This window comes from Capsicum annuum, chromosome 11, assembly GCF_002878395.1.
Source record: "Capsicum annuum cultivar UCD-10X-F1 chromosome 11, UCD10Xv1.1, whole genome shotgun sequence".
In the NCBI taxonomy this organism is placed as follows: Eukaryota; Viridiplantae; Streptophyta; class Magnoliopsida; order Solanales; family Solanaceae; genus Capsicum; species Capsicum annuum.
Window position 1 is genome coordinate 6669540 of NC_061121.1, and position 13003 is coordinate 6682542.

Genomic DNA, 13003 nt, shown 5'->3' on the forward strand with positions numbered 1-13003 from the left:
CATGTCCTTTAACTTAACCTCAAACCACATCTATGACCTCCAATTTTGAGTGTGCACAAGTAGACACACACGTCCTATGTGGCATAATTGTGTCCTACGTGACGTTATGCTGCATGTGTCTATTTATTTAACCTTGTACAAGTTTAAGTGCTTAATTGTGACGCCAGATTAAAATATTTTTTTTTTCCAAAAGTTGATAGTAATTGTAAAAGGAGAAGAGAAAATAGAGAAGAAAGAGAGTAGGGTAGAATGTAGGCAGCAGAGAGGTTGTTTCTGATAGACCCGTGGCTCAAAAGACGGTTAAAACCATGAATAAGTTTACATCAATCCCCCTTTGGGCGCAAACTGCTTCAAGTCAACTATTTTACAAATCGAAGTCATTATGCACATTGTTGGTGCCAAAAAATCACAGAAAGAAAAAAGAAACAACATGTTGATGTCTCTATGCCAGTGTCAATGACCAGAAAAATCATAGAGTTAAATTAACTACAAATGATCAAATGGCATTCTTCACCATTAATGAGTGAGGTTCCTTCAACCCCCTTAACTGATCACAAGTTTTGATGAGCCAAAGCATCAATCGTAGAATATTGCGTCAGTTCACTGACAAGTTCTTTAGAGCGTTTGGTTGTTTCCTTTCTGCAAAAGAAAAAGTGCGACAAACATAAACAAGTAAATCGAGATATTTTTCCTCATCACCCGAGCTCAAGTGAAAATAGCGCAGAAAATAACATGACGGGAAAGTTGTTCTATATAGAACTTGCATGCATGTAGAGTTTCACTTTCGCGATTAAAAAGAAAGTGATGGCAATTCTGATTTTTAGATAAGAGCAGGAATGCCCTCAAGATCTCCATAGCATTCATAAATGTTTTACATGTAGCATTTACATGTACCACATAAAAAGGGCAGCCCGGGGAAGGGCCCCACCACAAAGGTGTATTGTACGCAGCCTTACCTTGCATTTCTGCCAGAGGCTGTTTCTCCTGGTCACGTGACAACAACTTTACCGGTTACTCACATAATTCACAAAAACTGATTATCGTGATACTTGTTTGTCTTTTTCCGCATTTAGTAGCATCCAAATCAATTAGGATTGATCAAGTACCTTCAAATGAAGTAGCAGCAGTAGATGTCTTCAGACATGGTCAATCTTCATGCTCGTCTTCAGAATCTGCATGAGGTAGAACATAGTCAAGGACCACCATTGCGATATGGAAAAATCAGTTTGCTCCACTTATTCAGCCATTTATTTCCTTAATTGCTATGACCAATAACATTTAAATGGGAAGACATTCACACCATTGACGACTAGTGCATGGAAAACTCGTTATGAGTCCATCCATAGAGAGTGAATGATAGCAGCAAAATAAGTTAGTGATTATTGGTCTACAGGGCATAGACTAAACATCTCTCAGAAGAACGGGTACTTCTATTCTTCATATTGAAATGTTATTGCTAGTATCATCTGCCGGGCCAGAATGAAAAAACAGCCTTGAAATGCATTATGTCAGTGCTTATTAATGACAGTATAAGTTTTTGAAGTTTCCCTTTCTATACTTTGCAGATATGGAAGTACCCAAACATGAATTTTACAATCCCACATCCAATTCAGCTTGTGGAAGCATTATAAGAAGTTAATTCATCTAATTCCATGTTTTTAATCCTAAAAGTTGTTGACAGTCGTGTATAAATACGTCCTGTAAACATACATTAAAACAAAAGTACTATATCTAATGCAACAGAAAGAATCCACAAGCTAAACTATGACGGTCTCTCTGTTTGCGTTGAAAGTTTAATAGAATTTCTCAGCCACCTCACAAGATTAGAATAACAAGGGTTTGGGTTTTGTAAAGCTGCGAATGTACACTTTTGTGCATCATCTTGGTGCAACTCATCAATACAAGTCTCACACTCTCACTTATCACCCCAGGGCTGAGTTCGTGGCAAATCTTGAGGGGCTAGTGACTTAGGTCACAGTTCGAGCCCTGCGCCATGCAAGCAGCAAAAGTAGACTTCAAACAGAATTTAATCTATGGCTTCAATTGGCCACGATTTGCTGTGAAAATGTACATCACGATGTCAAGATAAGCATGTGACTCTTAAACTTACCAGAACGAACGTCGTCACTCAGTTGGCCCCTCGCTTTGATTTGTCTAACAAGCATCCGGTACATCAACACCCACCAATATATATGAAGAACCAGCAAGCAAAATAGAAGAGAATTGAAGAGATAGTAATAGATTGGTCCGTCCACTTTGTGCTTCTCCTTATCCAGGGTCTGGAGAACTTCATAACTGCATTTAGAGAAGAATAAAAGAACTTTCACATAAATCCCATACACGAACTATTTCTCACAAACGGGTTACATTAACTAGTCGGTTCATATTTCTGAAAAACATAAACGAAGTTTTCAAAAGAGAACTGAGCGTCAAAATCAATCAATCAACAACTCCTCACTTCGGAGCTAGTTGACTATATTGGATCCCCTGAATTAAGAACTAAGCATTAATACAGCATAATTAGCTCCCAAAACCAATGTGTCTAGGATATGGCATAAAGCAAAAGCAGGTAAAGCTGTCAAGGCAATGCGGGGAAAGCTGATGTAAAGCCTAAAGAGTTATGTCAGTTTGAACTTCAACATCAACGTGATAATGCAATTTGTAACTTAAAGCAACGAAAACCACATAAGGTGGTGCTTCTATATTTATTTAAGAAGGTTAAATCAAGAAATGAAGGGTTCTACAAAGAAACAGAAAGTAGTTTATTTGTAAATTGGAAAAGTTAAGGCACCTATGACTCACCTTGTACTCCAAAGAACCCAGAATGGGTAGTATATGAGGCGAAGTATAATCCAGGATAAAACAAAAAGAATAAATGCAGAGCTAGCAAGAGCTTCTGCACCACTGTATTTGGACATCTTTCCGATTTCGAGGAATACATCACTGGCATCATGAATGGCTAAAACTACTGAACCGACACGTGCAAACCTGCAAAAAAATGAAAACAGAAAGCCAATAATGTTACATGTCCCATATCTTTATCTTTACGAAAGCACAATATTCGTAGCTACATCATTAAACTCAATTTTTCACAGAGTAACACATCCCTCAGGATCCTCGAAAATAGTTATTGCTTTCATGATTGATGATTCTTTTCCGCCATAAGTCTTTCAAAAAATAATTTTTTGAACATGAGACATAAAGACAATTAAAATTCAACTTCACATGATTGAGAGAGCTGTCCAAAAGAGTATCAACCTTATCAATAGAGAACACCTTCACTGAAAAAAAAAAAGGATAATTTCTGTAATTGTTTCGACAATTCCTTTTATAAAGTAAATATTATATTGATGCAAATGGAAGTCACCCCATATGCTTCACAAAAAGATAGAGCATCTCAAACGAAAAAAAGACACTCTACATGTTGCAGCCAGTCATAAACATTAACCGGAATCCTGTATGTGCTCGAAATGCTTTTCAGAAATAGGAAAAAGAAAAGTGAACAACAACAACAACAACAAACCCAGTGTATTCCCACTTAGTGGGGTCTGGGGGGGTAAGATGTACGCAGTCCATACCTCTACCTCTGATGAAGTAGAAAGGCTGTTTCCGAAAGACCCCCGGCTCAAGGCACAAGATATGACACAAACACATAGTAAAGCACAGAAGCAGATGACATAACATAAATACGGCACCCATAAGGAATATAAAACAGAGGAAAGCAGAGGAAAGCACACAGATTCGTAATAAGCATGGAACACTGAATACGGAATCATAACGGGAATAAAAAATAAAAAAAACCCCACCAAGTAATTCCCAACACTAGCGACCCAATCTGGCCCTACTCTTCTGCCGTAATTCGCGTCTTCCAGACCTTCCTATCTAGGGTCATGTCCTCGGTGAGCTGTAACTGTTCCATGTCCCGCCTAATCACCTCACCCCAGTACTTCTTCGGCCTACCCCTACCCCGCCTAAAACCATCCAACGCTAGCCTCTCACACCTACGGACCGGGGCATCCATGCCCCTCCTCTTCACGTGTCCGAACCATCTCAATCGTGCTTCCCGCATCTTACACTCCACTGAAGTCACACCAACCTTCTCCCGGATAGTCTCATTCCGAACTCTATCCCCTCGAGTCAGTCCACACATCCAGCGCAACATCCGCATTTCTGCCACCTTCATTTTTTGGATGTGGGAGTTCTTAACTGGCCAACACTCCGCTCCATACAGCAAGGCCGGATGGACTACCACCCTATAGAATTTGCCTTTAAGCTTGGGCGGCACCTTCTTATCACACAGCACCCCCGACGCGAGTTTCCACTTCATCCATCCCGCCCCAATACGGTGCGAGACATCCTCGTCAATCTCACCGTTACTCTGGATCACGGACCCGAGATACTTGAACTTATCCCTCTTACATACCTCCTGTGCTTCCAGCTTCACTACTACCTCGTTCTCCCGCCTCACGTCATTAAACTTACATTCCACATACTCTGTCTTGCTTCTACTCACCCTGAACCCTTTAGACTCAAGAGTTTGCCTCCACATCTCTAATTTGTCATTTACACCCCCTCGAGTCTCATCTATCAGAACTACATCGTCTGCAAAGAGCATACACCACGGCACCTCCCCTTGAATACGCCGCGTCAACACATCCATTACTAACGCAAACAAAAAGGGACTAAGAGTAGATCCCTGATGCAATCCTGTCAGGACAGTGAAATGCTCTGAGTCTCCTCCCGCCGTCCTCACCTGGGTTTTCGCTCCCTCATACATATCCTTAATTACTCTGATATATGCCTGCGGTACTCCCCTCACCTCCAAGCATCTCCAAAGCACCTCCCTGGGGACTTTGTCGTAAGCCTTTTCCAGGTCGATAAACACCATGTGCAGATCCTTCTTCCTTTCCCTATACTGCTCCACCAACCTCCGTACCAGGTGGATTGCCTCCGTCGTCGAGCGGCCGGGCATAAATCCGAATTGGTTTTCCGAGATAGACACTATCCGTCTCAGCCTCACCTCGACCACTCTCTCCCAGATCTTCATAGAGTGACTCAATAACTTAATCCCCCTATAGTTATTACAACTCTGAATGTCCCCCTTATTCTTATAGAGAGGGATCATGGTACTCCACCTCCACGCCTCGGGCATCTTTGCCGTCCTGAAAATTTCATTAAACAATCCAGTCAACCACCTTACACCAGCCTCTCCAACGAACTTCCAAAACTCCACCGGTATCTCATCCGGCCCCGTCGCCCTACCCCTACGCATCCTGCGGACTGCCTGTCTAACCTCTTCTATCTCATCCGGCCCCGTCGCCCTACCCCTACGCATCCTGCGGACTGCCTGAACAATGTATACAAAATTTCTATGACTCAGTTCTTCCAAATTAGTTGACAAGAATGTTGGAGGAGTCACAACTATGCTATGTTATTCCTCCTTTACCTTCTACAGTTCCGCCTGAAAAGGAAGTCTCTCCTTGTCCCAGCATCAAACAAAATCCACACCACAGTTTACTCCTAGTGCAAAATAAGAGAGTGCAGTAACAATGGGTACACATATTTATCAATTTCTTGCATTGATAGCACCAAGTCATGAGAATTTTTGGTCCTTTTCGTACATTTCTGGGATGGCTTTCCTCATTGTTAGCACAGAAAATCATTTGTTTTTGGTCAGGAAAACATTTCATTAATCACAGGGCCAAAGTCCGCCGTATGCAAGAAGTGTTACCAAAAAGTAAGGAACCTACAACACGACATGGTTCTCCACAACAGACACACCCAATCCTCTATATAACCCGGCACTACATGGGTGCACCAAAAATTAATAAGGGACCGCAGGCTACTCCTCAATTGGCCGAAAGTCAATTCTACCCCTTCAAAAGCCCTCTTATTTCACTCTCCCCAAACAATCCACATCAAAGCTAAAGGAACAACATTCCAAGACCTCCACTTTCTCCTGCTTCTTCCAGCAAGATAACATTTCCTTTACAGTTCTAGGCATCACCCAAGAAATACCAAACCAGCTAAACATATCCCACCAGTCTTGTGGTCAGGTTGCAATGTAATAGAAGATGATCAACCTCCTCACCCGTCTCTTTGCATAAGTAACACCAGCTAATGCATATGACCTTACTTTTTCTTAAGTTTTCTGCCGTCAAAATCACCCCTCTAGCAGCTAACCAAGAGAAAAAACATACCTTCCTCGGCACCTTACGAATCCAAATCGACTTTACGGGGAAAGCCTCTACCTCCCTCACCAAAAGTTTTTCATAGAAGGACTTGACAGGAAAAACCCAATTACTCCCCAACTTCCATTTCAGAGTATCAAGTCTATCAACTGGCAGAAAATCATAATTAGTTCACTAGGAACCCGCACTAATGACTAATGAAAATAGTATACACATCCTCCTCAATAGTCTTTGATCATTATGCCCTTCCTATTTTTCAGATGTCCTGATCCGTTAATGAAATTCACTGCTTATAGAAGTGGGGCCGGACGAAAGATTTGACATTTATTAGTTCAGATTTTTAGCCCATTTAAGTGATTGAATTCTCAATTGAAAAAGTGTACAAATTATATGAATTTCGTAAGACAAATACAGGGATTAGGCCAAAGCTACTAGGTTTCCCAAACCCGTATGCTGAATGCCTGAACATTGCATCCCCCCGGGTATAGAAGTAACTCAAGAAAGTTTTAGAATTTCCCATTTCTTGATCGTACAAAGTTTTCTTTGACTCTCTAAGATCCAATATACTCCTAATGTTTCTGCCTTGTATACCTGCAGTGGTCATAGTTATTGACAGGATACTGAAAATAGCATGAGCCGTACTATGGCAGACCAACTATACTAATCGCCTTAATGTTCCACCTTATCTTTAATTCAGAGCAGCCTGTTAAATAATCAGCATTCAGCAATCCGACATAGATAAGCATCATCACTCTACCGGTTCCCTGCCGGCAACTCCTCTCATCTAAGAATTTGAACAATTACAGAGCATCACCACAATGACACCTCTGTTGTCATGTAGTGCAAGTTGCTGACATTTCATCAATAAGTTTTGCTTTCTGGCTGTTTCTCTTAATCCTTAGAATTTGTTCATGTTTTTTCTGTTCTGTTAATTTTTTTTCTAATAAAACAAATTTATTAATGAGAAAAGGTAAAAGAAGATGGAGGATAAGAGTCAAAAGGAAAAGAACGGACAGATGCTAGGTTACATGGGAACAACGATGTTCCTACCATGTCATATATATCTAGTATAATTAGTTTGACTATGCACAACATAAACCTATTACTTTAAACCATAAGGACCTTGGTTTACATCCACTTTTTTTATAATCGAGAAATCTCTGAGAGTCAGTGTCACATGGTTCGAAACTTGATGAACAATGAGCCCGCTCCTCTACCTTTCTCAACATAAACATCAGGCTTTGTCTGCAATACAGTCCAAACACATGACACACGCCTAAGCACACATTACATGTTGCACTCTTACCACTAGTCCAAAGTCCCGGGAGCTAGCTTAGGTCTACTTTTATCTCAAATTAACCAAAATACGGACAAAGACAAGAGCTAACCCATAATCTGAATTCTAGAAGATCCCCTAAATAAAATAACTCCATGAGAGGCAAGAGAACTGAACATAATTTAACAAAATCCATTTGCCTGACATATTTTTTACATGTTTAGTATCGTCGTTGAATTCGCAACTTTACTTCTTTAAATCTGATATGTGAGGCTAGTAGCTGAATTGTTTCTTTACATGCATCTGCTTCCAATAAGGATTTAAAACTAACAACACGGATAAGCCCCCTGCTCCAATCATGTCTGGCTCCGAGAAGTTGAATGCCCTCAAGTTGTGTCCCTTTGCTACATATGGACTTATACCAGCAAAATCTCAGCAAATAAAACGACCTTTATTTAAAGCTATAAGCTCACCTCAATAAAAACACACCTGATATTATAGGATAGAGCAATAAGAATTGCAGTGGCAACATGATGACTCATTGAAACTCCAAAGTCAGAGCGCCTTGTCTCCCAAAATATTAGAGCAAATATTGAATATGCATAGAACCCGCCGGCATACATATAAAGTGCCTTCAGTTTGGTCCTAAATTTACATAAGACCGTCGTTCAGATAGGCAGAGACTATGATTCAAATCTATGTAAGCTTAATTTTAAAATCAACAGATCTAGATTATGAAAATGTTATGATCTATGGAGAATGAGGCCATAAGCTAGTAGCTTTTGTCTCCAAGAATCATAAAAAGCAGCTATTCTTGCCTGCAAACTTCACCAATTATGTCTCAAAATATTACCAGTCACCGTCCATCCTCAACCCCCACCCTCTCTAGTGCAACACAGAAGAACTACACACAAAGGATATCAATTCTTACTTGTACATCTGATCGGGCCAGACCTGATCACCAGGCCCTACCCAAAAGTATTTGGTATTTGTAAACCAAGGCTCATTGTAGGTCACCACAAGTGCAAACACTTCAGCAGAGAGAAAATATATACATTTCCATGCTGATTCTTTGAATTTTCGTATCTTTTTCCTCCGTTCATCAGTCTCATTTTCGATCACTTCTTGTCCTTTCCCAAATATTAACCTTCTGGCCACTTTCTGCAATATGTACATATATTCCGTGTTGAAAAAGAGATCATCAAGAGGAACAATTTAAGTAGAAACTAGAAAGAAGCTGAAAGAATCTACCTATTCTAGGAGCAGCATTACATTTGATTTTTAAGAAAAGAAGTTCCAACTGAAAACTATAGAAACTTGAAAGGAGGAAAATAGAAAAGAACAAAGCAAGATTCAGATCCTTACATAATTAAGTTCACCTCAAACTTGATAAGACTTCCCTTACATAATTACGTTTGCCTCAAACTTGATAAGACTCTAACAACCTACTATTCAGAGTATTCACATCTCTTTAGAGAAAATTTGCCTCAGTTTCATCAACTGCGTCGTGTTCTTTCTTTTTTTCATGTCAGCCTGCCTCTTCTTTTAAGCATAGATCTTTTCAATTGGTGAATCGGAAAAGCTTTTTATTATGCGCAAACCATGCTACTCGTTTTCTGTTTCCTACAGAATTGTATCTTTTCTATTTTAATTTTTTTTATTTAATTATGTATAACATTGGTGACATGAGCTTAAATTGAGCAACATGGTCAGTTAAATTCATATAGAAGACCCAAAATTGCTTGCAACTGAGGTGTAGTTGTAATGGTTGTTGTTAGTGTACATGAATTGTATCTTCAATATCTATAACTTGCTCTAATACTTTCTTCTTAACCGCATTAATATCTTAACATCCCTTTAGCTAAAATATGTCCAAGTATGGCATTGTTTAAGTGAAAAATGTATGTGCCAACTGCTTTATTACTTGATAGGAAAATAACATTTTAGAAAGGAAAAGGGTAGCTGAATCATTTTGAGCATAGTTACAGTTTTCCCCTCTATGTAAATAGTTTAACAAGAAATTACGCATGTTAAAGCTCTACCGAGTTTAGACTCTTCGCGAATCTGATAATATCACAAGAAGCATCTCAACAACTTTGCATCAACAGAAACCAAAGTATGTTCCCTTCTTTACACATAAACAAACACTGACCCAGCAATGCGAGTTCTTCTCCTACTTCAAGATTAATTGACCGATAATGCGCTTTCAGAACCTTCAACCAATCCGAATACTTATCCTCCTGAATATCATCTGCTTTAATTTCTTATGTACACTGTCCCAGGGTAGGACTTTAGAACTAGCAGTTCAAAGGAATAGCTTAAAAAATTACCCCATTTAAAAGGTCAATGACTAACATAGAGATCATTTAGATTCATCCACACCAGGATCAGCAAAACTAACAAAACCCCATCTAGAAAACAACCAAAAGAATGCAAAAATAACAACAACATACCCAGTATATTCCCACCAAGTGGGGTCTGGGGAGGGTAAGTGTACGCAGTCCATACCGCTACCTCAGATGTGAGATAGAGAGGCTGTTTCCGTATCCAAAATCCCAAATATCCAAAAATTTCAAGACTGAAGCACTTAGAACCAATTGATAACAGATGCCAAAAAGTGAACAGAATTCGGAGCTGAAATTATCTTAAAAACAAATATATCAATCAAAAATCTGATAGTGGGAAACAAGAGGGCAACCAATAGAAGAACGGTGGCATCTTCGTACAATGGGTAGGATTCATGTTCCCAATCAAGAAAAGTCCCTTGAAGCACACCCATTTTCTCAATCTCCTCAAAAAGTTCACTAAAGTATACTCCCATACTCTACACATAAGCAAATCTGAAGCCTCGAATGTGAGTTCTTCTCCTACTTCAAGAATAAAGGGGCAGCCCGGTGCACCAAAGCTCCCCCACCCGGGGCCCAGGGAATGGCTGGACCACAAAGGGTCCTGCTTCAAGATTGATTGACCAGAACCTTCAAGCAATCAAAATACTTATACTCATGATATAGCTTTGCTTCTAGAACTAGCACTTCAAAGGAACAGTAGCTATAAGAATTACCTCACTCAAAAGACCAACTACTAACATAGAAATCATACAAATGATATTCAAATTCATCCACTCCATAATCAGCAAAATTAACACAAACCCATCTAAAAATACCAGCATAACTAATTAATTCCCAAGAAAGTGGGGTCCATCCACACCATAATCAGCAAAACTAACAAAGCCCCATCTAAAACAAGCAAAAAATGCACAAAATCAGCAAAAGTAACAAAACCCCATCTCAAAACAACCCAAATAAAGCACAAAAATCCCAACTTTCCACAAGTTTCAAGACTGAAGCACTTCAAGATGCCCCAAAAATCAACCAAAAAATACACAAAATCAACAAAACTAACTAAACCCCATCTTAGAAAAACCAAAAAATTGCACAAAAATCCCAACTTTCCATAAATTACAAGACTCTACTACTTCAAGATGCCCAAAAGAAGCACAAAAATCCCAACTTTCCACAAGTTTCAAGATTAATACACTTCAAGATACCCAATCAATAAAAAAAATTAACAGAATTCATAGTAAAAAAAAAAAAGTATTACCTCAAAAACAAATCTATCAAGGCAAAATCTGACAGTAGGAAAGAAGAGAGCAAACAAAGGAAGAACAGCAAAATCTCCATATGATGGGTAAGATTCATATTCCCAATTAAGAAAACTCCCTTCAAGAATACCCATATTTTCAATTTTTAATCAAAAAAAAAATTAAATCTTTTTTGCAAATAAATCAGTGAATTGTTGTGTTGTTTGAGTCCCAGTTGAACTGTGACATTGGGAAGCTTGGTTAGTTTGAAAGATTGGATCATGTGAGCAATAGGTGGGGTCCACTTTGCCAGCCAAAATTTATTTCATTTTATTTTTAATAATGGATTTTTTTTTTATATATATATTTTTGGTGGTGGGTGGGGTGGGTTGGGGTGGGCCATGGGCGTGGGGTGGGGGTGGGGGTGGGGGTCGTAAACTTATTAATCTGACCCAAATTAGTACACGTCAATTCCATTTCACCGGATTGATTCTTCTGTCTTTTTTTATTCCCAAGTGGGGAAGGCAAAAAGGAGCTCGACAGGAAGACACGTCCATCGGGTAGAGACGAAAGCCAACCTTAGTGAATAGTAATATGACGGTGTCAAGTGGAAGGGCTAAGACAACATAAACTACACTACTATGGGAGCTAATTATCCCGCATCCCATATTTTTGTAATATTATTACATAAAATGTCAAAAAAATTGATGTCCGATCAGTATATTTCAAATACTGTGTGTTGCTAATATAGTATTTAACATCAGATACATTTTAATGTTTCATGTTCATAATTAGTTCATTATACTTAAGTTATCAGGTTGGCTAATATATATGATGATCATAATTAATTCGGAATGCATAAGTCAACTCATAATTCATCATCTCACCACAAGTTTCTTTGAATACATTTCTTTTTGGATACTTACTTCTTCAGATATATCCAAAAAATTAAATGTAATATAATTAAACAATAGATATGAGATATTATATAGATATAATAAGATTATTAGTGGGTGTGGGGGGAGGAAAGTTATGGAGATTAGCCTTCGAGTGCAAACATAAAAGGGGCCTTAACTGCTAGGTCCAACTTTTGAATAGAGATGAAAGTCCGTCTTAGTGAATAGTAATCGGACAGTGTCAAATGGAAGGGCAATAATCTTTTTTTCCTTTACAGTCATCAAACCTTAGAAACAACCTCTAGCAGAAATGTAAAGTAAAATTGCGTGCAACACATCCTTGTGGTGGGACTCTTCTTCGAACCTTGCGCATAGTAGAAGCTTTAGTACACCTGTCTGTCTTTACAGTGATATTTACTGCGATAAAAAAAAGCTCTTAATTTAGTTCAACAGAACGTAGGTCTTCAGGAAGGGATGGAAGGGGGACGGAAAAGGAATTACAAGGTGGAAATTGGATTCTCACAAATAAAATACTGTGAGAGTTTAGGTAGCCAACCAATTGAGTTATTAAGATTCCTCCTCGTGTATATACAAATAGTCAATCAATTTTTTATGTTTATTTTTTCCAATCGACATACATAAGTTATACATTTATTATACGTTAATTGTACTACCTGTATCATATGTTATATATTGTTTTTAATTTAATCAATGAATAGATGACTATTATTTAATTTTCTGTTATTTTATTGCAAAGACTTTTACTCCCATTAATTGTACCTATATTATATGTTAGTATATATTATTTTTAGTTTAATCAATTTTGGGTAGATGACTATTTAGGTTAATTTTCTATTATTTTATTGCAAAGACTTTTACTCTCAATTTAATCAAACTATCTTCTATTTCTTTTAACTTAAATATCCCGTTTAGTTGACATTACACCAATTGGAGCAATAAGGGTGAACTCAAAAATATATTACAAATACTTATTGTTTTTTTTATATGGTCAAATATTTTGAAGGAAGCTAATTTATTAAAATGACTAATATTTGGAATG

At 38.4% G+C, this 13003-nt stretch overlaps 1 protein-coding gene across 1 annotated transcript; it reads right to left on the reverse strand.

Moving 5' to 3' along the window:
- Positions 1 to 252: 252 nt before the first annotated feature.
- On the reverse strand, positions 253 to 11517 carry LOC107852756 (ASC1-like protein). The gene is made up of 7 exons (XM_016697801.2): positions 11068 to 11517; positions 8399 to 8628; positions 7957 to 8112; positions 2803 to 2988; positions 2111 to 2295; positions 1107 to 1172; positions 253 to 639 (listed from the first exon to the last, which is right to left on the reverse strand). Exons 1-6 carry the CDS (start codon positions 11200 to 11202, stop codon positions 1147 to 1149), a joined length of 918 nt encoding a protein of 305 aa, XP_016553287.1. The 5' UTR covers positions 11203 to 11517; the 3' UTR covers positions 253 to 639; positions 1107 to 1146.
- Between the last annotated feature and the right edge of the window lie 1486 nt (positions 11518 to 13003).

Coding starts and splice junctions, on each gene's coding strand:
- LOC107852756 (XM_016697801.2), bottom strand. CDS start 11,202: ATGGGTATTCTTGAAGGGAGTTTTCTTAATTGGGAATATGAATCTTAC. Junction 8,629..11,067: donor TTGATAGATTTGTTTTTGAG/GTAATACTTTTT, acceptor TACATATTGCAG/AAAGTGGCCAGAAGGTTAAT. Junction 1,173..2,110: donor GAGTGACGACGTTCGTTCTG/GTAAGTTTAAGA, acceptor TACCTCATGCAG/ATTCTGAAGACGAGCATGAA.